Source organism: Sus scrofa, chromosome 7 (genome assembly GCF_000003025.6).
Source record: "Sus scrofa isolate TJ Tabasco breed Duroc chromosome 7, Sscrofa11.1, whole genome shotgun sequence".
NCBI classification, from domain to species: Eukaryota; Metazoa; Chordata; class Mammalia; order Artiodactyla; family Suidae; genus Sus; species Sus scrofa.
In genome coordinates, this window is record NC_010449.5 from 61,825,202 (window position 1) to 61,849,922 (window position 24,721).

Here is a 24,721-nt window from a genome sequence, read left to right on the forward strand (position 1 = left end):
CATAATTTAAGGTCTATGGCCATTATTTTTCATTTAGGCCTAGAAATACATTTCCTTTCCTGAATGAACCAATAGGGCCATTTCAAAGAGAAAGAAATATAAGGCAAGCGTTGGCAAAGAAGCAGGCTTTCCCCTTTATATACCCAAAAGGAACTCCTAAATTCTTTTGACTAGCAATTAGTACGCCTGAATCTCCCTCGACAGCACAGAGAAGCAGAGCTGGGAAGACTCTGGCAGCTACATAGCGCTGCCTCTGGTAGTGAGGAGAGATGTTTATAAGTCTCACAACATTTATTTCCTCCACAGTACAGGACAAAGGCTGGACCCGTCTACAAATTGTGCGGCCAACTCCATGGCTTTGGACCAAACACAATGGGCGGGCGTGGGCGGTCAGCAAGTTCCTCTTCTCCAGCCCTTCCTGCCAGTGTTCGCTATTAGGCTAAAGTATTCAGAGATCCGAGGTTCTGAAACTCTCTGGGGGGAGGGATACACTTCTTCCCAGTGGCGAAAGTTTCTTTTTCTCCTGCTCTACGCAGGGTGTTTGACCTTCTGGTGGAGGACTTCGTTCCCCGTGCCCTGGCGCCAGCTGTGTTCCTGACCCCAGAATAAATTAGGGCTGCACGGGGCCTGGCAGAACTCAGGACACATTTCCTGTCCCGGCCCAAGGGAAGCCGTTTGCCGCCAGGACCCTGGCGGGGATTCTTGGCGGTTGAGGGGCCGGGAGGGAGTAGGATGAGGCGGGGTGCGGGGGAAAGCCAGCTGTGGGGGGCGGTGACCAAGCTCTAGGGACAGCTCCAAGCCCTCGGGCGGGACAGATCCAAGCTGGGAGCAGCTGTAGGAGCTGGGCCTCCAAGATGAGGCCAACCCTCGCCCTGTGCCTCTTCTGGCAGGCGTTCTGGCCCCGGCCCGGCGGTGGTGAGCACCCCACTGCCGATCGCGCGGTCTGCTTGGCTTCGGGAGCCTGCTACAGCCTGCACCATGCTACCTTCAAGCGCCAGATGGCCGAGGAGGCCTGCAACCTACGGGGCGGGGTACTCAGCACGGTGCGCGGGGGCGCCGAGCTCCGTGCGGTTCTCACGCTCCTGCGAGCGGGCCCTGGACCTGGAGGGGGCTCCAAAGACCTTCTTTTCTGGGTGGCGTTGGAGCGCAGACGATCCCACTGCACCCTGGAGAATGAGCCATTGCGGGGTTTTTCCTGGTTGTCCCCCGACGACGTCGGCGAGTCGGAAAGTGACACGCTGCAATGGGTCGAGGAGCCCCAACGTTCTTGCACCGCTCGGAGTTGCGCAGGACTCCAGGCCACTGGGGGAATTGAGCCCGCAGGCTGGAAGGAGATGCGATGCCACGGACGTGCCAACGGCTACCTGTGCAAGTATCAGTTTGAGGGCTTGTGTCCCGCTCCGCGCCCTGGGGCCGCTTCTAACTTGAGCTACCGCGCGCCCTTCCAGCTGTACAGCGCAGCACTGGACTTCAGTCCCCCTGGGACCGAGGTGAGTGCGCTCTGCCCCGGACAGCTCTCCATCACAGCCACCTGCAGGGTGGATGGGGTCGGCGCACGCTGGGACGGGATACCCTCAGGGGCCGTGCTCTGTCCCTGTCCTGGGAGGTACCTCCGAGCTGGCAAATGCTCGGAGCTCCCTGACTGCCTAGACGACTTGGGAGGCTTTGCTTGCGAGTGTGCTGCAGGCTTCATGCTGGGGAAGGATGGACGTTCTTGTGTAACCAAAGGGGAAGGACAGCCAGGCCCTGGGGGGACGAGGGTGCCCACCTGGCACCCGCAAGCCACTGCAGCCAGCGCTGTACCTAAGAGAACGTGGTCACCCAGTGTCCAGGAGAAGCCAGGAGAGCTACCCCATGCCCCTGAACAAGGCAGCTCAGCAACATCTATTCCCGAGGAGATTCCTCGATGGGGAGCCCAGAGCACGACATCTACCCTTCACATGTCTCCTCTAACAGAGTCAAAGGCCGACAACACCTCCTCGGGAACTGTGATTCCCAAGTTTAATTCCACATCTTACTCTGACAATCCCCAGGCTTTCGATGCTTCCTCCACCGTGGTCTTCATACTGGTGAGCATAGCGGTGGTAGTGTTGGTGATACTGACCGTGACGGTGCTGGGGCTCTTCAAACTCTGTTTCCACAAGAGCCCTTCTCCTCAGCCAAGAAAGGGGCCTTTGGCCCCACAGGGCACGGATAGTGATGCTGAGGCCACTGCTCCGAGCTCTACTTCCGCACATTGCACAGAGAACGGGGTGAAGGTGGAGGACTGTGGTCTGTGGAACAGAGTAGAGGGAGCTTCGCGGCCAGGGTCTTCTCTTGGCTCTGGTGACACATAGGGAAACTGAAAACAGCAAACACTTGTGAGCAGAGTTTTTCACTTCCAATGAAAAGGGAAAAGGAGAAGAACTTATTTGTGGAACTGATAATTCCTACAGAAATTCCCCTTCCCCTAAATTCCCTCTCCTCCACTGAGGAGCCAAATCTGGACTGGACACTCCTTCCCTGAAGATGGAGGAAGTGGAAGTGCCTTAGGGTAGTATTCAGGAGCCAGGGACAGGTATTTTCTTGTGTTTATTCTGGGAGATTTGAAGAAATGATTGAACTTTTTAAGACACTGGAAGCAAATAGAAAAAATTTTTTTTATTTTATTTTTCTACCAAAATGGAAAGGAAATCTGCCTACATTGTTCAGGCTACAAATATGTTGGTTTGAAGTCCCCAGGCAAAAAAATAAAGGATTGTTGATAACCCAGACTCGAATATCACTGGTTTCCTGGAGGATACTTGTTCAGGAATAACACTGAAGGGCATGCTGGGAATAGCAGCCTGGGTGCCTCCTGCTTTTAGATTGACGGGGGAGGTCTTTGAAATGAGGAGTAGATTTTAAGAATTTTTTCCTTGGTTCTTTCATACTTCACTTTCAAAGTCATTGTTATTTGTGTGCTCTGCTATAAATCCAAACTGTAGTGTTGCCAGAGTTGCTGGCTCTAGAAGGAAATTATAGTTGACCACCAGTTTCAAGTGTTTACTGTGTGTCCTTGCTCAAGGAAACAAATGATTTGTGTTTTCCTCTTCCAATATTTGTGCTCTCCTGTGTAATGACCTCCCCAGCCAAATAGCCCTCTCTTAAACATCAGGATGCCAATCCTCACTTCCAATTATGGTGATGTTAATTTTCAATTAAAATGTTGATGCTAAGTATTGATTAGAAATCTTCTGGGTACATTAAAGCAAAAGTAAGCTGAAATTCCTCCAAAGTTGCTAAGTTCTTCTGCACTGTTTAATCCATGGAAAACTTTGAATTCCAAACCGTTTCCTTGCCTTTTAATGAAAGTGTGTGCAGTGACCATACATGGGGTGGGATGAGCACAGTTTAACATGATTCTACATGGTAAAGGCATCAGGTAAGCAGCTTTCCATAAGAACTACTAGTATAAGAAATAAGTGGAAAGTACAAATAATTTATCTTCTCATTATGACTTGGAGTATTATAGAATTATTGAAATGGAGCATTCCTCTAAAAAATGTAAGACATAATAATAATAATCAGCTATCTGCTAGGACTGAGACCCCTAGAAGATATACCACTTCTATTAATATGCTAATACCTAAATCTAAATGCGTGGGGTTGGTGCATGGGACAGAGACAGAGAAACAAGCTGAGTAACCAGGAAGACTGGAAACAGGGAAAAGTTTATACTGTAATTTTTGTAAAAATCATTTTGATGTTCTTGAGTATATAGTGAATGATATATATGTATGTATGCATATATAACATATGGTATTGTAACATGAAAAGAATAAAATAATAGGTAATTTTCTTCATATATTAAATACATGTCTAAATAGTTATATTTAAATAACGTCAGAAATGAGCTAGAGTTAACAACATTCAGAGGAATTGACATAAAGTCATTTCACAAGCAAAACTAAAACCAGGTAAGTAAATGGCTTACCCAGTGTCCCCATCTTCTCAGAGTGTCTCAGTTCACCTAAGTTGTGGTGTTTTATCTTTGTTCTTTACCATATGACCTCTCTATAGAGAAGGCAACTATTTGAATAGAATACATGGTGCTTACTTTTGTAACTTGAAAAATAGCTCCATCTATAACTGAACTGTAAATTACCTATATCTAGAATTAGCTATATCTAGAAGTATTTATATCTGTCCTTGTGAATGTGTATACACACACTTTGTCTTAGAGTACCCTTGTATCATTGTTACAATGCAATAGAGTATGCATCATTAACTTACTATGCAACATGCCACTGGTAGCATTACAAATCTCAAATCTCAGGGTGCAAATGCCCTAGCAAAGAATAAATAGGTGTCAGCTCAATTACTTAGCTGTCATTCCCTATTATTTCCCCATGTGAGTAGATCAGGAAAAAGTTAGAGAAAACTATATGTTTTCATATTTGACTTCCTGACAGCTAGAAATTGCAGACCAAGCTTCGCATAATTTCCTTTGATTTCTGGCTGTGATGTTTTCCATAATATTTTGAATCCATGGCAGAATCAGGCCAGCCAAGCATGATCTCTTAAGAACTAACTAAGGTTAAGGTTACTGTTCTTCCTTTGGACTACTTCTCCACTATCATTTCCTTATTTCTCCAACCTCTTTGAGGTTTCTTTCTTTCCTACTTAAAATTCTCTGTCCCTGCACTCATAGCTAACTGTTCAGTTTTCCTTAAAAGGAAAACTTGGAACCTAATTTACAGTTTTTCTTTCTAGCATAAGTCCTGCCATCATCTTACAGTCTCCAAGTCCTTATGTGTCACTCTTTCAATGCCTGTGCCTCTCAGTTCCTTGACTTGGTCACTTCTAATGACCTCCACTGCAGTTCTGAAACTGCTCTACATCACAAATTCAGGTATTTGTGAGTATGCACACATGTTAAGAGACCTGTACTTTACTGAATTTTGCCAGTGATTTGAAGTAAACCATTAACACTTGAACTTTGGGATTCCTTCTTTCTTTTTATTTTTTTTTAATTTTATTTTTTTATCATTTATTTATATATATTTTTTCTACTATACAGCATGGTGACCCAGTTACACTTACATGTATACAGTCTTTTTTCTCACATTATGTGTTCCATCATAAGTGAATAATAAGCCTTGGTGTGAATAGTATTAACCTGACATGGTATCATTCTTTTTCTTTTCTTTCTCTCTTTTTTTGGGGGGGCAGTTTCATATATACAGAAGTTGCAAGTACAGTAAAAGTAACTTTTTTTTCATGAATTGTTTGAATAATGTCTCATGACCTCTAAATACTTTAATGATTACTTCTAAGTTATTTAGTTTTTTGGTATTTACAATTATTCATAGATAGTATTCCCATATAATTATTTTTTTTTTCCTGCTGTACAGCATGGGGATCAAGTTACTCTTATATGTATACATTTTTTCCCCACCCTTTGTTCTGTTGCAATATGAGTATCTACACATAGTTCTCAATGCTACTCAGCAGGATCTCCTTGTAAATCTATTCTAAATTGTATCTGATAACCTCAAGCTCCTGATCCCTCCCACTCCCTCCCCCTCCCATCTGGCGCCACAAGTCTGTTCTCCAAGTCCATGATGTTCTTTTCTGTTGAGATGTTCATTTGTGCTGGATATTATATTCCAGTTATAGGTGATATCATATGGTATTTGTCTTTGTGACTCATTTCACTCAGTATGAGAGTCTCTAGTTCCATCCATGTTGCTGCAAATGGCATTATGTCATTCTTTTTTATGGCTGAGTAGTATTCCATTGTGTATATATTTTATATACCACATCTTCCGAATCCAATCATCTGTGGATGGACATTTGGGTTGTTTCCATGTCCTGGCTATTGTGAATAGTGCTGCAATGAGCATGCGGGTGCATGTGTCTCTTTTAAGTAGAGTTTTGTCTGGATATATGCCCAAGGATGGGATTGCGGGGTCATATAGAAGTTCTCTGTATAGATTTCTAAGGTATCTCCAAACTGTTCCCATATAATTCTTTTTTATTTGCATGGGTCGTTAGTGATGTCCTTTCATTTCTAATTTTAGTAATGAGTACATTTTCACCTTTGGGGATGGGGTCATTCTAATTAAAAGTCTGCCAGTTTTGTTGATCTTTTCAAAGAGCTAACATTTGAATTCATTGATTTTTTTTCCTTATTGGTTTTCTATTGTCTAACTTTTTTCTTATCTAGTTTTTAATTATTTCCATCTTTATCCTTGTTTTACACTTGTGTTCTATTTTGTCTAATTTTTTAGGGTAGAAAGTTGGATTATTAACTTGGAGGGCCTTCCTTTTTCATATAGCTGTTTATAGCTATAAATTTTCCTGCTTTAGGGGCATCCAATAAGTTTGGGTATGTTGTGTTTTCTTTTCATTCATCTCAAAGTATTTTCTAATATCCCTTTTTTTTTCTTAAATATTTATTTAGGAGATTGTTGCTTTATGTCCACATATTTGTACCCATCCCTAAATTCTTTGTTTTAAATCCTTAATTTTATTTCATTGTGGTTATAAAATATACTTTGTATGGCTTCAACCATTTTAAATTGATCAAAACTTGTTTTATGGTCTGTCACAGAGACTAGCATATGATCTACCCTAGGAAATGGTCTGTAAGTGCTTGAGAAGTTATGTATTCTGCTATTGTTGGGTAGAGTATACTATAAAAGTCTGTTAGGACTAGTTTGTTTATAGTGTTTTTAAGGTATTTTATTTTAGTTTGATCTTTTTCTTAGCTGTTCTGGACATTATTAAAGAAGTCATTATTGAAATCTCTAATTTTTATTGTGGAATTATCTATTTCTACATACTTTTACCAGGGTTGTTTTTCAATATATTTTAGAGCTCTCTTGTTAGGTGCAGTGTGTTTATGATTACATCTCCTGATGTGTACACCCTTTTATCTTTATAAAACACTCCTTGATTTTTATCTCTAGTAACTTTTGTTTTAAATTCTACTTTGCATGATATTAGTATAGCAAGTTCACCTGTCGTCTTGTTGCTTTTTGCTTGGTATATCTTCTTATATCCTTTATGTTTCAATTTTTTATGCCCTCAAATTTGCAGTATCTCTTGTAGACAGTAGTGGTTGGACTATTTTCTTTAATCCATTTTCTGATCTATGCCTTTTGAATGGATGTTAAACACATTTGTGATTAATGTAATTGCTTAAAAGCAGGATTTACATATACTATTTTGTTTGATTCCTACATCTTCTGTCTTTTATATTCCTCCATTACTGTTTTCTTTTGTACTAAATAAATATTTTATAGAGTGCCATGTTAATTCTCTTGCTGTTTACTTTTGTAAATTTTTTTTCTAAGTGGCTACCCTAAGGATTACAATTAATATCTTAATTTAAAGACTTTAAAGCCTATGGAGTTCCTGTCATGACTTAGCGGAAATGAATCTGACTAGGAACCATAAGGTTGCAGGTTTGATCCCTGGCTTCGCTCAGTGGGTTAAGGATCCGGGTGTTGCTGTGAGCTGTGGTGTAGGTCACAGATGTGGCTCGGATCTGGGTTGCTGTGGCTGTGGTGTAGGCTGGTGGCTGCAGCTCTGATTCGACCCCTAGCCTGGGAACCTCCATATGCCACAGGTGCAACCCTAAAAAAAAAAAGACAAAAAAAATAAATAAATAAAAATAAAGACTTTAAAGCCTATATAGCTAGAATTAATACAAACTAACTTCAATAACTGCTCCAACAACAATTTTTCTCCAATATAACTATATCTCTTTTGGGGGGATGGAGGTCAGCCTAACTAAAAGTGTATGGAATTTCCCTCCTTCTTTGTACTATTACTGCCATTCAGATTAAATTTTACACAACCTAAGCCCAGTATCACAGTTTTATAATCACTCTTTTATTAAGCAGTTATCTTTTAAATCAGATAGGAGAATTTAAAAGTTATAATCAAGAGTTCCTATTGTGGCTCAGCGGGTCAAGAACCAACATAGTCTGTAAGGATGCAATTTGATCCCAGGCCTCACTCAGTGGGTTAAGGACCTGGTGTTGCCATAAGCTGCGGCATAGGTCCCAGAATTGGCTCTGATCCAGTGTTGATATGGTTGCGGCAGAGGCCTCAGGTGCAGCTCCAATTCGACCCCTAGCCTGGGAACTTCCATGTGCTGTAAGGGTGGCCATAAAAAGAAAGAAAAAAATTATAAGCAAAGAAAGAAAAACACATTTTACTGTCTTTTTTAAAATTTATCTATTACTTTTACAAGTGCTCATTATATCTTCGTGTGGTTTTGTAACTGGCTAGTGTCTTTAATACTAAGGACTCCCTTTAGTATTTTTACCGGGCATGTCTGCTGGTGACATTCTCTCAACTTTTGTTTATTTGAGAATACCTTAATTTTTTCTTCACTTTTGAAGGATGGTTTTGCTAAATATAGAAGCTTTGGTCAGTGGTCTTTATTTCTCAACACTTCAATCATCCCACTGCCTTCTGGGCTTCATAGTGTCTGGTAAAAGTCTAACTTATTATTGAGCATCCCTTGTATATTGAGGTATTTTTCTCCTGCTGCTTTCAAGGTTCTTTCCTGTGGCTGCTTTCCTCTTTCTTTGCTCATACATTTTTGTTGAAAATTGGATATCTGAAGTGTTATAATACGCAAATCTGTAAATCCATCCCCCAACAGCCACACCATGGTTTGTTGTTGCCACTGCTGTATGCTTGGTTGTTTTCCTTGATCAGTTCTGAAAAGCCTGTATTCCCTGTCATGTGTGACCACTGAACTAACTAACTCTGCTCAGTTAGTTTAGTGGTCAGCTAATGATTAAACAAAGGTTTCTTTAAATGATTAGGCTGATAATCTCTGCCTTTTTTGGAGGGGCTCTGTGTATGTATTGGACCTTAATGCTCAGTTTACAGTTCTGGCATAGGCTTTACTTCTTGCTTTTTCAGGAATTCAGCATCATCCAGTATTGAAGACATTTGGGCCTTTTCAGATCTTTGCTGGGCAAGTGCTTAGTCTTACACATGCATCTGCCTTTCTAGAGTGCCAGCAATATGTTGGAGTTGTGCAAAGCCTTCAGTGAACATTCTTTTCTTCAAATTTTTATTTTTATCTCTATATTATCCAATCTGCTCTAGTGTCATCACCACCTCTATTAGTTTCCTATGTCTACTGTAACAAATTACTGCAAACTGGGTAGCTTAAAACAACAGAAATTTATTCTCTCACAGTTCGGGAGACTAGAACTGCCACTGCATTTAAGGCCTACCCTAATTCAGTATGGGTGTAATTCAGTAACCTCATTACATCTGCAAAGATCCTATTTCCAACTAAGGTCACATTCACAGGTACTGGGAGTTAAGATTAAATATATGCTTTGGGGGAGACACAATTATAGGCAAGTAAACAGATAATTCTCTGTAGGTAGGGCTCCTTTGAAAGTTCCAAACCCATTTTGATTTATCTAGTGGCCGCTAGGCTGATGCTTTTCATAGCTACCCTGCTTGCAATTCTGCTGTTTTTCAAGGCTTCTTCAGGGCTGGGGAGTGGAGAATGGGAAAAGAGCAATAGGGAGGGGTGGTAGCAGTGTTGATTATGCCAACTAATTTGCTGCCATAGGCTTGATTTAGTGACAGTTTAACCACCAGTGGTTTCTAAGCCTACTTCCTCATCAAAATCATCAGTGGTATTTTATATTAAGTAAATATATATATTTACTTAATATAAATATTTTTTAAATGCTTTCTATCTCTAGACCTCCTAAATCAGTCTTTAGAGATTTGGCTTTAGAATCTCTCTATATAGATATGTTTTAACCTCACTCAGGTAATTCTGATTTTAAGTAAAGTTTGCAAACCACTCTATACAATTGTATGTACCTCAAAACAAGGGTTTATTTTTTTCTCCATTCCCATTGTATGGCAGTGTCTGGAGCATAGCGGGTACTTAACCAATGAGCAGGAATGCAGTATTTTATTTCAGTAAGTTTCATAGGGATTTTGAAGTGTCCTGTCATAGCCATGTCCTCTTGACAGTTTTGCCATAGTCTTGTTCTTCCACTTCTATTATATGTTATTTTATTTTACATTTTACTATATTTTATTGTTTTAGTCGCACCCCTGGCATATGAAAGTTCCCCGGCCAGGGACTGAATCTGAACTGCAGCTGTGACCTACAGTGCAACTGCAGCAGTGCTGCTTCCTTTAACTCACTGCGCTGGGCTGGGGATTGAACCTAGTCCTCCTCAGTGACCCAAGCCACTGCAGTTGGATTCTTAACCCATTATGCCATGGCAAGAACGCCTGTTCCTCCACTTCTATAACATGTTTACTTAAGCATGTCAAGGATAAGCTGAAGAACAACTAAAAACTATGTACAATGGTGGTGGGAGAGATGATAAGAACAAAGCCCTCATTTAAAAGCATATTGTGGTGGTTCAGTTCCTTGTGGTGGGAGAACTTCTGAGCTATTACAGAAATTTTCTTTTTACTGCCTGCTTCCTTGGAGGACCCCTTCCCCTTCTATTGAGTCAATGATATTTATATCATTAAAAGAGGCTGTTTAGTCTAAGAGCAAAAAGTCAAATCATTGCTTTTGAGTTCCAAAATAGGTTTTTGATATTTATATCACAGAGAAAAATCTTAAAAGCCAAAGCATATTTTTCTGGTCCTGTTTTTTTTTTTTTTTTAAACTTGTTTGTTCTCATAAAATAAAACACAGATACAGAAAGCTACCCAGAGCAAACATATAGCTTGGTTAATTGTTATGAGGGGAACAGCCTTATAACCATCACCCCAGAATCAAGAACTAGAACTTTGCCAGCCACCCCAGGAGCCTTTCCCCATGCCCCATCCCAGTCACAGCCCCTTCCTCAATCTAAAAGTAGCCTGTGTCTTGACATGTACAGAAATCATTTTCTTACATTTTTATGGCTGTATTATCCAAGTCTGCATCCCTTGACATTGTACTCTTACACAATTTATACTTCAATATTTTTAGTTTACATTTTTTCCATTTTGAAACCATTTCAAACTTACAAAATGGTTACAAAAATAGAACAATTCCTAAATACTCTTTACCAAGGTTCCATAAATGTTAACATCTTATATACCATACTATGATAAAAATCAGGAAATTACCATTGATATAATGCTATTATCAATTATACATATCTTATTCAAATTTCCTCAATTTCCCATTAAAGATGGTTTTCTATTTTTATCATTACTTCTATTTTTAGTTTATTATTTGGATTTCTATGTGAGGAAGAGCTTTCCTTCTATTTGAGTTTTTAATTTAACCATTCGTTTATTCATTTACTTACATAACAATATGGACTCATACTCCTATATGCATTTTTCAATTTTTTAAGGTATAGCCCATTTACTATGTTGTGCCAATTTCTGCTGTGCATAAAAGTGACCCAGTCATACATATAAATACATTCCTTTTCTTATATTATCTTCCATCATGGTCTATCCCAAGAGACTGGATATAGTTCCCTGTAATATACAGTAGGACCTCATTGTTTATCTATTCTAAATGTAATACATTGCATCTACTAACCCCCAAACCCCAGTCCATCCCACTCCCTCCTCCTCCCCCTTGGCAACTACAAGATTGTTCTCCATGTCTGTGAGTCGTGTTTGTGTCATAGATAGGTTCATTTGTTCCATATTTTAGATTACACATATAAGTGGTACCATTTGGTATTTATCTTCCCCTTTCTGACTTACTTCACTTAGTATAAGAGTCTCTAGTTCCATCCATGTTGCTGCAAACAGCATGATTTCATTCTTTTTAATGGCTGAGTATTATTCCATTGTTCTTAATGAAACATCTTAATCCATTCATTTGCTAATGGACATTTAGGTTGCTTCCATGTCTTGGCTATTTTGAATAGTGCTGCAATGAAAGTATGGGTACATGTATCTTTTTGAATTATAGTTTTTTCCAGATATATGCCCAGGACTATTTAGTTTTCTAAAGAGCCTCCATATTGTTTTCCATAGTCGTTGTACCAATTTACATTTCCATCAACAGTGTAGGGGGGTTCTCTTTTCTCCACACCCTCTCCAGCATTTGTCATTTGTAGACTTATTAATGATAGTCATTCTGACCAGTGTGAGATGGTACCTCATTGTAATTTTGATTTGCATTTCACTATGAGTGATGTTGAGCATCTTTCCATGTGCCTAGTGGCCATCCATGTATCTTCTTTGGATAAATGTCTATTTAGGTCTTCTGACCATTTTTTGACTGGTTGTTTGTTTTTTGGTTGTTTACTATTGAGTTGTATGAGTTGCTTATATATTTTTGGAAATTAAGCCCTTGTCAGTTGCATCATTTGCAACTGTTTCTTCCATTCTGTAGGTTGTTGTTATAGTTTTTTTATGGTTTCCTTTGCTGTGCAAAAGTTTTTAAGTTCGATTAGGTCCCATTGGTTTATTTGTGTTTTTATTTCTATTGCCTTGGGAGACTGACCTAAGAAAACATTTGTATGGTTGATGTCAGAGAATGTTTTATCTGTCTTCTCTTGGAAGAGTTTTGTGGTGTTGTACCTTATTTTTAAGTCTTAGAGCCATTTTGAATTTATCTTTTGTACATGGCATGATCCATGAAAATCAGTGAAACTAGAAGGTATGTTCTAGTTTCATTGATTTACATGCAGCTCTCCAGTTTTCCTGGTACCACCTGATAAAGAGACTTTTTCCTATTTTATAGTCTTGCCTCCTTTGTCAAAGATTAATTGACTGTAGGTGTCTGGGTTTATTTCTGGGCTCTCTATTCTGTTCAATTGATCAGTATGTCTGTTTTTGTACCAGTACCACACTGTCTGATTACTGTGGCTTTGCAATTTTATCTGAAGTCAGGGAGTGTTAAGCCTCCTGCTTTGCTTTTTTTCCTCAGAATTGCTTAGGCTTCCATATAAATTTTGGATTGTTTATTCTAGTTCTATAAAAAATGTCATGGGTAATTTCATAGGGATTGTATCAGCTCTATACATTGCTTTGGTTAGTATGGCCATTTTAACAATATTAATTCTTCCAATCCAGGAGCATGGGATATCTTTCCATTTCTTTGAATCCTCTTTACTTTCCTTGATTAATGTTTTTAACTTCTCAGCCTATAAATCTTTCACTTCCTTGGTCAGGTTTATCCCTAAGGATTTTGGGGGGTGTGATTTTAAAAGGCATTTTTTATATTCCTTTTATAATATTTCACTGTTAATATCAGAAATGAAACTGATTTCTTCTGAATGTTAATCTTATATCCTGATACTCTGCTGAATTCATTTATCAGATTGAACATTTTTTGTGTGAATTCCTTAGAGCTTCCTACATATAATATCATGTCATCTGCAGATAGTGACAATTTTACCTCCTCTTTTCCAAGATACCTTTTCTTTTTCTTTTCTTTTTTGTCTGATTACTGTGGCTAGGACTTCCAGTACTATGTTGAATTAAAGTGGTGAGAGTTGGCATTCTTGGCTTATTCCAGATTTTAGTGAGGTTCCTATTTTATTTTATGGTTTTAATATATTATAATTTTAGTGATTTTATTATCCAAATTATCCCAGACTTGGTCAATGAATGTCCTTTCTAGTTATATCCTGTATCCTTCGGAAATATCCATATCACTTTTGAGCAATCCCTTACTTTTTGGTATAGGCTCATCTTTTCATTTCCCTGCCCCAGGCCTATTAGTATCAGTCATTTCTTCAAGGAGCCTGGGCTTACTTTAACTGAAGAATAGTATTTAAAAATCAATATCTGAGTGCTAAATGTGCTTGTGACACTGGAATGGCATTGCTTTGGGGTCTTTTCAGCAGACAGAGCTAGGAAATTTTTTATGTATGAATATATGTACACAACTATATCAACTTCTATATATTCTATGAATTCATATTAATATTTACAATTTCAGTCATACATCCAGAATGTATTTCATTCTTCCCCCTTTCCTTGTTTATAACCCCTTTTTTTCCAGCAATGTGTGTGTACTTATTTGTTCAATTCCAGAATACACAAAAAGTAGTTTCAGAATTCTTAATCTGGAGTTCCCAACGTGGCGCAGTGGTTAACAAATCTGACTAGGAACCATGAGGTTGCGGGTTAGGTCTCTGGCCTTGCTCAGTGGGTTAAGGATCTGGCATTACCGTGAGCTGTGGTGTAAGTTGCAGACATGGCTCTGGTGTAGGCCAGCAGCTACAGCTCTGATTAAACCCCTAGCCTGGGAACCTCCATATCCCATGGGAGTGGCCCTAGAAAAGGCAAAAAGACAAAAAAAAGAAAAAAGAAAAACTTAATTCATATCTCCATGAAAAAGAATCCACTATTTTAAAGAACAGTATTTGTGTACAGTTCTCTTTGGAATTTATTTATTTGTTTTTGTCTTTTAGGGCAGCACCAATGGCATATGAATGTTCCTAGGCTAGGGGTCAAATTGGATCTACTGCTGCCTGCCTATACCATAGCCACAGCAATGTCAGATCCAAGCTGCATCTGTGAACTATACCACAGCTCATGGCAATGCCGGATCCTCAACCCACTGAGCAAGGCCAAGATTGAACCTGTGTCCTCATGGATACTTGCAGATTTGCTTCCACTGAGCCATGATGGGAACTCTCTTTTTGGAATTTAGATTCAGAGTATAATCAATATATTATATCCAAAGTTTGGTAATTGTTATTAATTTGGAATGCAATTAAGTTCACTTGTCTATATTCTACTTTGGTCCTCCTCATTCTTATTGCTTTTATTTATACTTATATTCTGTTGTTCTAAAAGTATGAGAGCTACATAACTATTTTCTTATTTCCCATTTTTGTTTCCACCCAAGGTAGCATCCTATGTACTTTGCTTATGTCTTGTAAAAATATATCTTGAAAACCAATCATTAGTTTACATACATCTTCCTCATTCCTTGTTATAGCTGCATAGTATTCCATTAGGGGGGATGTAGCATGTTGTATGAACATCCTATTATTTTTTTAACCTTAAATTTTCAAGATCTTTTAATCTATAGATATGCTCCCCTTCCATGCCATTCCTTTTTATTATAACTTTCATATTGAAGAATGTGCAGTGTTTGACCTGTAAAGATTACCACAATCTGAATTTTGCTGATTTCATACTCATGGTGCAGTTTGACATTTTCCTCTGCTCCCAGTATTTTCTGAAAATTGGTACTTATATTCAGAGGCTTGAACAGAATTATTTACCACCCCTATGACAAGACTTTAGGGAGTGGCATATTTTTCAACAAGAAGCACTAAATGTCTGTTCTATTTCTCTACTATTAGCAGCCACTGATACTTAAAGCTTAGATACATTAATTTATTGGGGTTACAAAGTGGTACTATTCAAATTTCTTTTTATGAATTACTTGGAACATTTTATAAGGAGACAGTTTCCCTCATTTACTAGTTGGTTATCAAATTATACATTTCATACATGTGGAAAGCAGAATAAATACTTATTTCCTTATATTTACCAGCTTTTTAGGTAATGAATTTTCCTTAAAATTCTTTAAAGATGAGATCAATCATATTTTATTGGGGTAAAATTACACAATTAAACATTTTGATGGGTTCTAAACATTTGCCATTTTTATCTTTATTGAAGCTGAAATTGTTGAAGCTGAAATTTTCCTACCTTTTGTCAGTAGGCGCTTCCTAAATCGATGTAAGTTCTTTGGCATGATTCTGGTATTCTTTGATGATTTCCTTGCCATCTGGCATTACAAGACTTTCCAAGCTTATTAATGTATCTTTCCTGCCCCAGATCTGAAATTAGCCATTTCTCCAGGAAGTCCTGGTTTCTCTTAATGGAAGATGATATTTCAAGACTGCAGTCTGGGCTCTAGGATTCTACTGCTATAGAGGTGGTCACTGTTTCTAGGCCTTTTCAGAGGACAGATCGAGAAAGTATTATAATTCTTGAAAAATAGACTTCTACCAGAAAGAGAGGAAAAAATACATAGAAGTGAAATAGAGGCATGCAGGTAAATATCCCTAAGTGGCATTTTCTCACCTTCTCACTGGGCATGAATACTGGTGTGGGGTATAGAGTGATAGAAACTGAACATATTGGGGGTATTGACTATATGGAATTAATAACTTAACTCCTAGGGCATGGCCCAGGGAAATTAAAATCCTCTTAGAGAAATCACAGTCAAACATGGTGCTGTTATTGTAATCACAGTCAAACAGTGCTGTTACTGTAGAGTAGCAATGTCTAAGGGAAGTGTCTAGACCTGAGGGAAACGATACAGAATGGTGTGAGAGAGAAGCTGACATTTCTTTTGTCTAAGAGTGGCCTGTGGATCTTGTGAAACCTTAGAGTTAGAGCAATCATGATACTGAATAAGCCAAAGAGACCCAACACAAAAAAATTCAAGGGGATCTTTGTACCTTGTAGCCACAGATGTAGATGGCCAAAAAGCACTGGAGATCATTTGTCCCATCATATACCAGGCTGGACATATCTAGTGACCACAGAGTTAAGCATCTAACCCCCAGTGCTAGGGCAATAGGTATACTTTCTAGAACTTAGATCATTCCTGTGGATAAGTGAAAAAAATGAAAGGAAGAAAATCCTAAAGTGACCAGTTAACCAGGAAGCAATAAGAAAAATCAGAAATAGCTGAATTTACCTTAATGCAGCAAGATTAAGTTTACTGTCATCAACAGGCCTAAGAATAGAGTTCTGTTACTTAGAAATAGAGAAATTTCTACTTATACATACTTACTAGCTATTTTCTTAGAAAAAAAATGTACGTGCTTTTAGCTTTGTTTGTAAAATAGAGGTAATATTAACTGCCTCATAAAACTATGATGAGATAGTGACTATAGAGACTTATTACTGTTACCTGGAAGAGAGGTACTTCCACTCGTCAAATGGCCTTGTGGCAGATTGAGGCGGGACGCTATGAAATGCTTTCATCGTGGTATTTATAAACCATTAAGACCACATCTATTCAGGGCTTTAGGAAATCTTATTCATGGTGTTATAAACGGGTAAGTGTAATTCAAGAGTGCTGCGAACCAGAAAATATCTCCACAAGTCTGTAATTCTGGGGGGTAAAAAGGCATTTAAATATGTCCAAGGACAGCAAATGATGCTCCTAAAATAATACATTTCTGTTCTTTTTTGCCATGTATAGGTAACTTGGTAAAAGATATGAAGATGTAATGGGAGCTGGGAGTATTAGTCATTGTTTTTTTTTAAATGATCTCTTTCCAAGTCTCACATTTCTTTCAAATGACAGAACTGGGAGCATACAGTATCAGCTGATGGATATTAGATAGGTAGATACTTAAAGTCACCAGGAAGCCTCCTTCTCAGAGCCTGGGGTGGGAAGATGTCATTTACATGAACCACCTCAGCAGGTAAGTTTTCCTGGAATTACAGTGTCTCAGGAGGCAGTAACTATAAATTCAGTGCCTGGACAAGACCCAGATGGCCTGACTGTCCAATGCTGTGATTGTGGGTCCTTCAGCAGTGCCCAGGGTGTCTCTTTGGCCAACACCATTATTACTAGGGCACTGTGCTTGGCTTAAAGTATTTTTCCATTCCTCCCCTCATCAACATGTACAGAAAGCTCTCAAAAATGATAAACCATAAAAAAACTCCTCTGCACTTTTTGTATTTCTTTTTATAGAAATAAATATTTTAACATGCACTATCTTTTTTATTTCTCCTCACAAAACCCCTGTGAAAATGGGGAGGGATAGATAGGTAGAAATCTGCAATATGTTAGACAGTTCTTCCTAGGCTGAGAGCTGCCAAACTAATGAGACAGTTATATAGCAGATCTGCCAGGGTTTTCCTTTTAACAAGAGGTCTTCTTCCTTGAAAAGGTAAGAAGCTAAGGAGTTTTATATAGAATTAGAATTTTCCATGTTCCTAAGGTTGAGCCACATCTGACTGAGCTTTTCAGGTTTATGTGAAAGCCAATCAGGATTAAAACTTCTTATTCATGCTTTTCCTGTATTTGGCCAATGACTCAAGCAGTCATGGGCCAATGCTAGGAAATCCTTGCTCTCAAATGTTAGTACCTTGATCTCCGCCCCCTCACACCACCTTTTTCCTTTTTGAGGTCTTGGCGTAGGCAGGGGTGGGACAGCTAACCCTTCTATTTATCATCTTGACATCCCCTGCAGTAATTTGAGACTTTGTCTCATTTTTACCTTTAATTTTCCTCTCTGCACTGGTCTTTCCCTTGGGCCATACATCCGTTAAGTCTGCCCCATCCTAGATTACCACCACAAACAGAAATCTTATCACCCCACTTTTCCCTTTGACTCTTCCTCTCTCTCTTCCCAGTGAGTTACCCCAGCCTTTTATCAACTTTACCTTGGTAATATACCACTCACCATTCAAGTCTGCTGCTCAAAAGGAGCTCACACTTCCCCATTGACATCTTCACTCCTAAGTCTCACCCAGGGTCCTCCAAGACCTTATCAGTTAGTCTATATTCCTCTCATATTGTACCCTGTCTTTGCAGCTCCATAATTTTAACACAAATTCTTTATACCTGGAATGCCAGCCATTACCAGCTGGCATGCTGAAATGTGTCTATACTGCAAGTCCCAGTTTAAATGCTACCTACCTCCTCCAAGATATCTTCCCCATTTACCTCAAACTCAAACTAATTCTCTGAAATCCCTCATTACTTTGTTTGAATCACTCCTATTATAGCTACAGGGCTATAATATGGAAGTTCCCAGGCTAGGGGTCGAACTGGAGCTATAGTTGCTGGCCTGCACCACAGTCACAGCAATGCCACATCTGAGCCACATCTAAAACCTATACCACAGCTTGTGGCAACATCAAATCCTCTAACTGATCAAGCAAGGCCAGGGATTGAACCCTGGTCCTCATGGATACTAGTCTGATTCTTTACCTGCTGAGCCACAACAGGAACTCCTGGTGTATATTTTTTTCATTGTCTCTACTACATTACATGCTGTTGAAATGAACTATGTACATATTTTGTAAAGAAAAAAATGCATTTATGTTGCAAGCTATAAATAGATGTTTTCTAAATAAATTTAAAATAGGCAGAAATTAAAATATATTTTCTTAATTGAATATTAATTTCATACTGGATAATCAAGTTTCTACAGTTTCAAATCATTAAAAATAATTTAGTACCTCTATTATGCATTATTACTAAAAGCTCTCCTGAATTCCTTATACAAATTTTCACTTCGTGAAAATATAAATATATGCATATATATAAAACTCAGAGAAGTTTGAGACACAGTTATTTGATCTGTATCCCTGAAAGTCTAACTTTCTTTGTATTCTCCCATATGGTCAGGAACTGAGACACTCTTTCTCCCCAGACCATCTCCTTCCTTAAGAAGACATGCCTAAATGACACTCCAGATGGGATGTTTCTCCCAAAGGCCCTCCGACATCTGCCTAGCCCATCGGCCCTGCTTAATATCCACCTCTCTGAAGATCACAGTCAGATGTCCTGACAGCTCAAAACAGCAGTTGGATTTTCCGTGATGCTATTGTTTGGAGGAATCAAAGTAAGGGAAAATCCAAGGCAGACAATGAGCCCAGAGGAAGAAGATATGTAGCAATGGGCTCAGTCCCTGGGGATAAAATTGCCTGATAGAAGGACTCAGCCAACAGGACAGTCCCACAGCTGTAACTTGGAGAGAACAGGGGTCTTGGAGCACACTGGATTTACCACCCAAGAGTCTGTAGAACTAGGATCTTTAGTTGTTCCAGCCAGCAATACCAATCCAGATTCTCTAACCCAACAAATCTGTGATCCAATGGTTAAAAAAGGAAAAAAATACAAAGTAAATTCAAAATAGTTGTATACATCTATAGTCCTTTAGCTCTCACCCAAATCCTCCTCTATTATTGTTCTCTGAAAACCCACTTTTTAACCATCCTTATAACCACTGTTTAATTTCTTCAACCCCAAGACAGACCTACAGACTGAAGTTGGAAGCAAGTGAGAAAAATCCTGGATAGATATTTACAACCCTCCAAAGCTGAAGTCATACTTCTATCCTCATTGAGATTTGGATTCAGTGCCAGGATTACAAGTGGCAAGTGAGACGGCACTGTCTCCAAGTGTCCACAGCAAGGCTCTCCTCTTCAGGCCATCAGGCTGGTATCTTCCCAAATGAGCTATTTTCAAAGTCTGCTCTGACTCAAAATGCCTCCTGCTCCTGCAGAGCTCTGCCTAAACTCTCTTCTTTTGGGGAGGCAAGATCGGTAGAATTAAGAGCATGTAGTTCTCTCCTTCTCACTTACAACAGTTTTAGTGAATTCATTAATTTGTGTATTTTCATGATCTATATCACCTTTAATATATAGGTCCTGTAAAGGCAATGACGACATCTGCCTTGTTCTTTTCCACATCTACTGTGTCTGGCATGTAAATGGTATTAAGTCCTTATTGAATGAATGGCAGAGCAGGGGAATGGTTAGAAACACAACTGAAGGGCAGGGTTGGTGGGTAGAGACACATTTGCTGATATTTTCTGATTAAATATGCATTTGACAATATACACACATCTTCTATAGCTTTTTAGAAGTTGTCTATGTGCTTCTGCTCTGGACCTCTGCACTTTCCAGCCATGCCACTCCTTCCGGGATGCCTTCCTTCTATCAGTCTCTATCCCAACAGCTATCCTCTACCCTGCCCTTCCTTTTGATGACCTAGCATATTCCTCCCCTTTGTTATACATTAGCATGTGCAGACGGTCCAGGGGCTCCATTTGTTGAGGAAGCGTTCATGAGAGAGCAAGGCCCACTTGACAACTGTATAGAGGCCTGGTCCTGTTTATCATAGCATATGCTATAAAAGATCAAAGCTGAGCAGAGAGGTCTGTTCAGGTCTTATATGTCCACAGAATGTGACTCCCAAGGCTGCATCTTCATTACTGACACCTGCTTTCCAGGCCTCAGCTGCCTGCTCAACATCCCCACATAGATTTCCTCCTCTCACAGCAGACTCCACATGCCTCAAATTAAACTCATCGCTGGTGCCTTTTGCAGCATTTATCTTTTTAACAACTTAGCTCCCATTCCAGAATTCCTCAATGGAAGCTTCAATTGCTCTTTTTCAATCGATTTTTTTCTTTCACCTTTATATTCTGTTGCCAGTTCCTGTTGATCCTCCCCCTTGAAATGTCCATTTGATTTGCCCTTTTGTGTTGAGGTCTTCCATTGCCATCCCAACCTAAATTTTCATCACCATAGTCTTCATTCACCCATATTTTGTACTTTAATATTTATATCTAAATTCACTTGGCAAACCAATTTAATCTTTCTATGGCTCCCTTAAAAAAAAAAAAAAAAAAAAAAAAACTTCTGTTTCTCATTTTCTAGCACATGAAGATCCAAAAATCCATGAATGACTTCCCCAAATCTGGCCCCACCCTACATACTGGTCCAATCTTACATCCCAAGATTCTTCAAGACACATCATAGTTCTCCAGGAAAAACAACAAAAACATATTAATTAAGCATCTACTTTGTGCCAGGCCAGTGATTGGCTCTGGAGATAAGGCAAATCCAAGACAGTCATGATTCCTATCCTTATGCATCCTACAGTTTACTTCAAGTTTTTTTCCTTTGACTCTTCCAGCAGTGCGCTGCCACTTAATATTTACTCACATGCCATTATATTGCTGACTTATTCAACCAAAAAGTATTTATTAACCATATAATTTCGGTAAGCACCATGCTTGGCAGGTGGAAGCTTCAAGCCCTGGAATTTGGAGATTTCATCACCAGTGTATACCCAGTATCCATAACAATACCTGGAGGTGGGCAAGTAGTCCATAGCCCTCTTTAAATGAATGAGTCACATAATAAAAGGTTATAAACATTAAGCTGCCTGAATTTAGAGGAGAGAGAAATCAGAATGCTGAGTTTGAAGAAGGCTGTGCTTTGGGGGAGGTGTGGGCTATACACAGACTGAGAAGTAGGAGGGCATTTCAAGCAAGTGCAGCACATGAATGTGAGGCAAGGAAGTGGGGCCAACTGCCCTTCACTCTCTGCTCCGTTTCCATAGTGATGGAGTATACAGAGCCATGCTAGCCCTTGAACCAGGATTATCCATGCAACTATGATCTCACCTATAAAATGTGGGCAGAAACAATATGTACAGGGTCCACATCATCTGCTTTAAAAGTCAATAGGATAGGATATGTTGTGGAATAAACACAAGTTTATTTCTTGCTCACAAAAATATGCTACAAGCTCAGGGGACTTCTTTGCATTCACTCAGGAGTCTCACTGGTTTCCATCTCATCGTACTTCCACATCAGGTGTTTTGTGGTCACTGTGGCAAGGGGAGCAAGGGCTGGAAAGTCAAGCCCCAGCAATGAAAACTTTAGCACACCAGTGACTCAGGCCACACTGGTTCCTATCGCTTTAATCAAAACCAATCACCTGGCTGTGCCTAACCACAGAAGTGTAACCTTCTGTGTGCCTGTAAATAGAAAAGAACTGGGTACTGGTAAATATTGTTATCTCTATTATACAAAATGAAATTACGTGTCCTAGACCTAATCTCTACTTCCTGAGGGCTAAGACACATATGTGCAACGACCAGTCTTTGACTATAAAAGTGAGGAAAATTCCCTATGGAATTATGGAAAAAACAAGATGAAAGGAACTAGAGTCCGTGAATGATTTTGTGGAGCAGAACCACTACACCAGGCTGGAACTCCCACTTCCAGACTATTGTAGGGGAGAGAAATAAATTTCTATCAGGTTCAAGCCCCTGTGTCTTGAAGTCTCTTTCTTTCAGTATCTTAGACTTACTCTAGCCAATACCAGAAGAGTTTAGAGAGACAATGACCTTGACCAGAGTTAGGGTGTGTGTAACGGAGTAGTGTTGTGGCATTAAAACAGAAAAAAAGAATATCCAGATACACCTGCTTGTTTCCAAACCAATAATAAGCTTTGAACTAGGTAGGAACTAAAACACAGAAAACTTTTATTTTTGGTCTTTTCAAGATCTAGAATATTTCTACATTCAGAGGGTATTCTTTTATAGCTAATTGTTGGCTGCTATATAACATGAAGAAACAAAACTGCAAGAAAAAACACACAAACATGGAAACTAAATAATATACTACTAAACAACCAGTGGATCACTGAATAAATCAAAGAGGAAATTTAAAAATGCCTAGAGACAAATGACAATGAAGACACAATGGTCCAAATCCTATGGGATTCAGCAAAAGTAGTTCTAAGAGGGGATTCTATGGCAATACAAGCCTATCTCAGGAAAACAAGAAAAATCTCAAACAACCTAACTTTACACCTAAAGCAACTAGAGAAAGAAAAACAACCCACCCAAAGTTAGCAGAAGCAAAGAAATCATTAAGATCAGAGCAGAAATAAATGAAATAGAAATTAAAAAAAAAACAAAAGAAAATATCAATGAATCTCAAAGCTGATTCTTCAAAAAGATCAACAAAATTGATAAACCCTTAGCCAGATTCATCAAGAATAAAAGGGAAGAGTTCCCATCGTGGCTCAGTAGTTAATGAATCTGACTAGGAACCATGAGGTTGTGGGTTTGATCCCTGGCCTCACTCAGTGGGTTAAGGATCCGGTGTTGCTGTGAGCTGTGATGTAGGTCACAGACGTGGCTCAGATCTTGTGTTACTGTGGCTATGGTGTAGGCCAGCAGCTGTACCTCGGATTAGACCCCTAGCCTGTGAACCTCCATATGCTGTGGTACGGCCCTAAAAAGACAAAAAAAAAAAAAGAAAAAAAAAAGAAAAAAGAATAAAAGGGAGAGGATTCATATCAATAAAATTAGAAGTGAAAATGGAGAAGTTACAACAGACATCAGAGAAACACTAGGATCATTATAACTACTACAAACAACTATATGCCAATAAAATGGACAACCTAGAAGAAATGGACAAATTCTTAGAAAGGTACAGTCTTCCAAGAATAAAACTGGGAAGAAATAGAAAAGATGAACAGACCAATCACAAGTACTGAAATTAAAAGCATGATTTAAAAACTTCCAACAGACAAAAGTCCAGGACTAGATGGCTTCACAGCCAAACAATATTTAGAGAAGAGTTAACACCTATCCTTCTGAAACTCTTCCAAAAAATTAAAGAGGAAGGAAGACTCTCAAACTCTTACTATGAAGCCACCATCATTCTGATACCAAAATCAAAGATACCACAAAAAAATAAAATTATAGGCCAATATCACTGATGAAAATAGATGCAAAAATTCTCAACAAAATACTAGCAAACCAAATCTAGCAATACATGAAAAGGATCATACACCACGATCAACTGGGACTTATCCCAGGGAATGCAAGGATTTTTTTTTCAGTATCCACAAATCAATCAAAGTGATACACCACATTAAAAACTGAAAAATAAAAACTATATGATCCTATCAATAGATGCAGAAAAAGGTTTTAACAAAATACAACACCCATTTCTGATAAAAATTCTCTAGAAGGTGGGAATAGAAAGAACCTACCTCAACATAATAAAGACTATATATGATAAACCTACAACTAACATCATTCTCAGTGGTGAAAAGCTGGAAGAATTCCTGCTAAGATCAGAAAACAAGGATGTTGGCTCTCACCGCTTTTCTTCAACATAGTTTTAGAAGTCTTAGGCACAGCAGAGAGAAAAAAAGAAATAAAAGGAATCCCAATTGGAAAGGAAGAAGTAAAACTATCAATGTTTACAGATGATGATTTTAGAAAATCCTAAAGATGCTA

At 39.0% G+C, this 24,721-nt stretch overlaps 1 protein-coding gene and 1 long non-coding RNA gene across 2 annotated transcripts; both read left to right on the forward strand.

Moving 5' to 3' along the window:
* On the forward strand, nt 487–2,759 carry CLEC14A (C-type lectin domain containing 14A). Its single transcript, XM_005666193.3, has one exon. It carries the CDS (start codon nt 855–857, stop codon nt 2,334–2,336), a length of 1,482 nt encoding a protein of 493 aa, XP_005666250.1. The 5' UTR covers nt 487–854; the 3' UTR covers nt 2,337–2,759.
* On the forward strand, nt 18,795–22,728 carry LOC110261569. Its single transcript, XR_002345849.1, has 2 exons — nt 18,795–19,508; nt 19,917–22,728. It is a non-coding gene; the product is annotated as an uncharacterized LOC110261569 (long non-coding RNA).

Bases quoted from the DNA above. Each gene is read 5' to 3' on its own strand.
- CLEC14A (XM_005666193.3), top strand. From the start codon at position 855: ATGAGGCCAACCCTCGCCCTGTGCCTCTTCTGGCAGGCGTTCTGGCCC.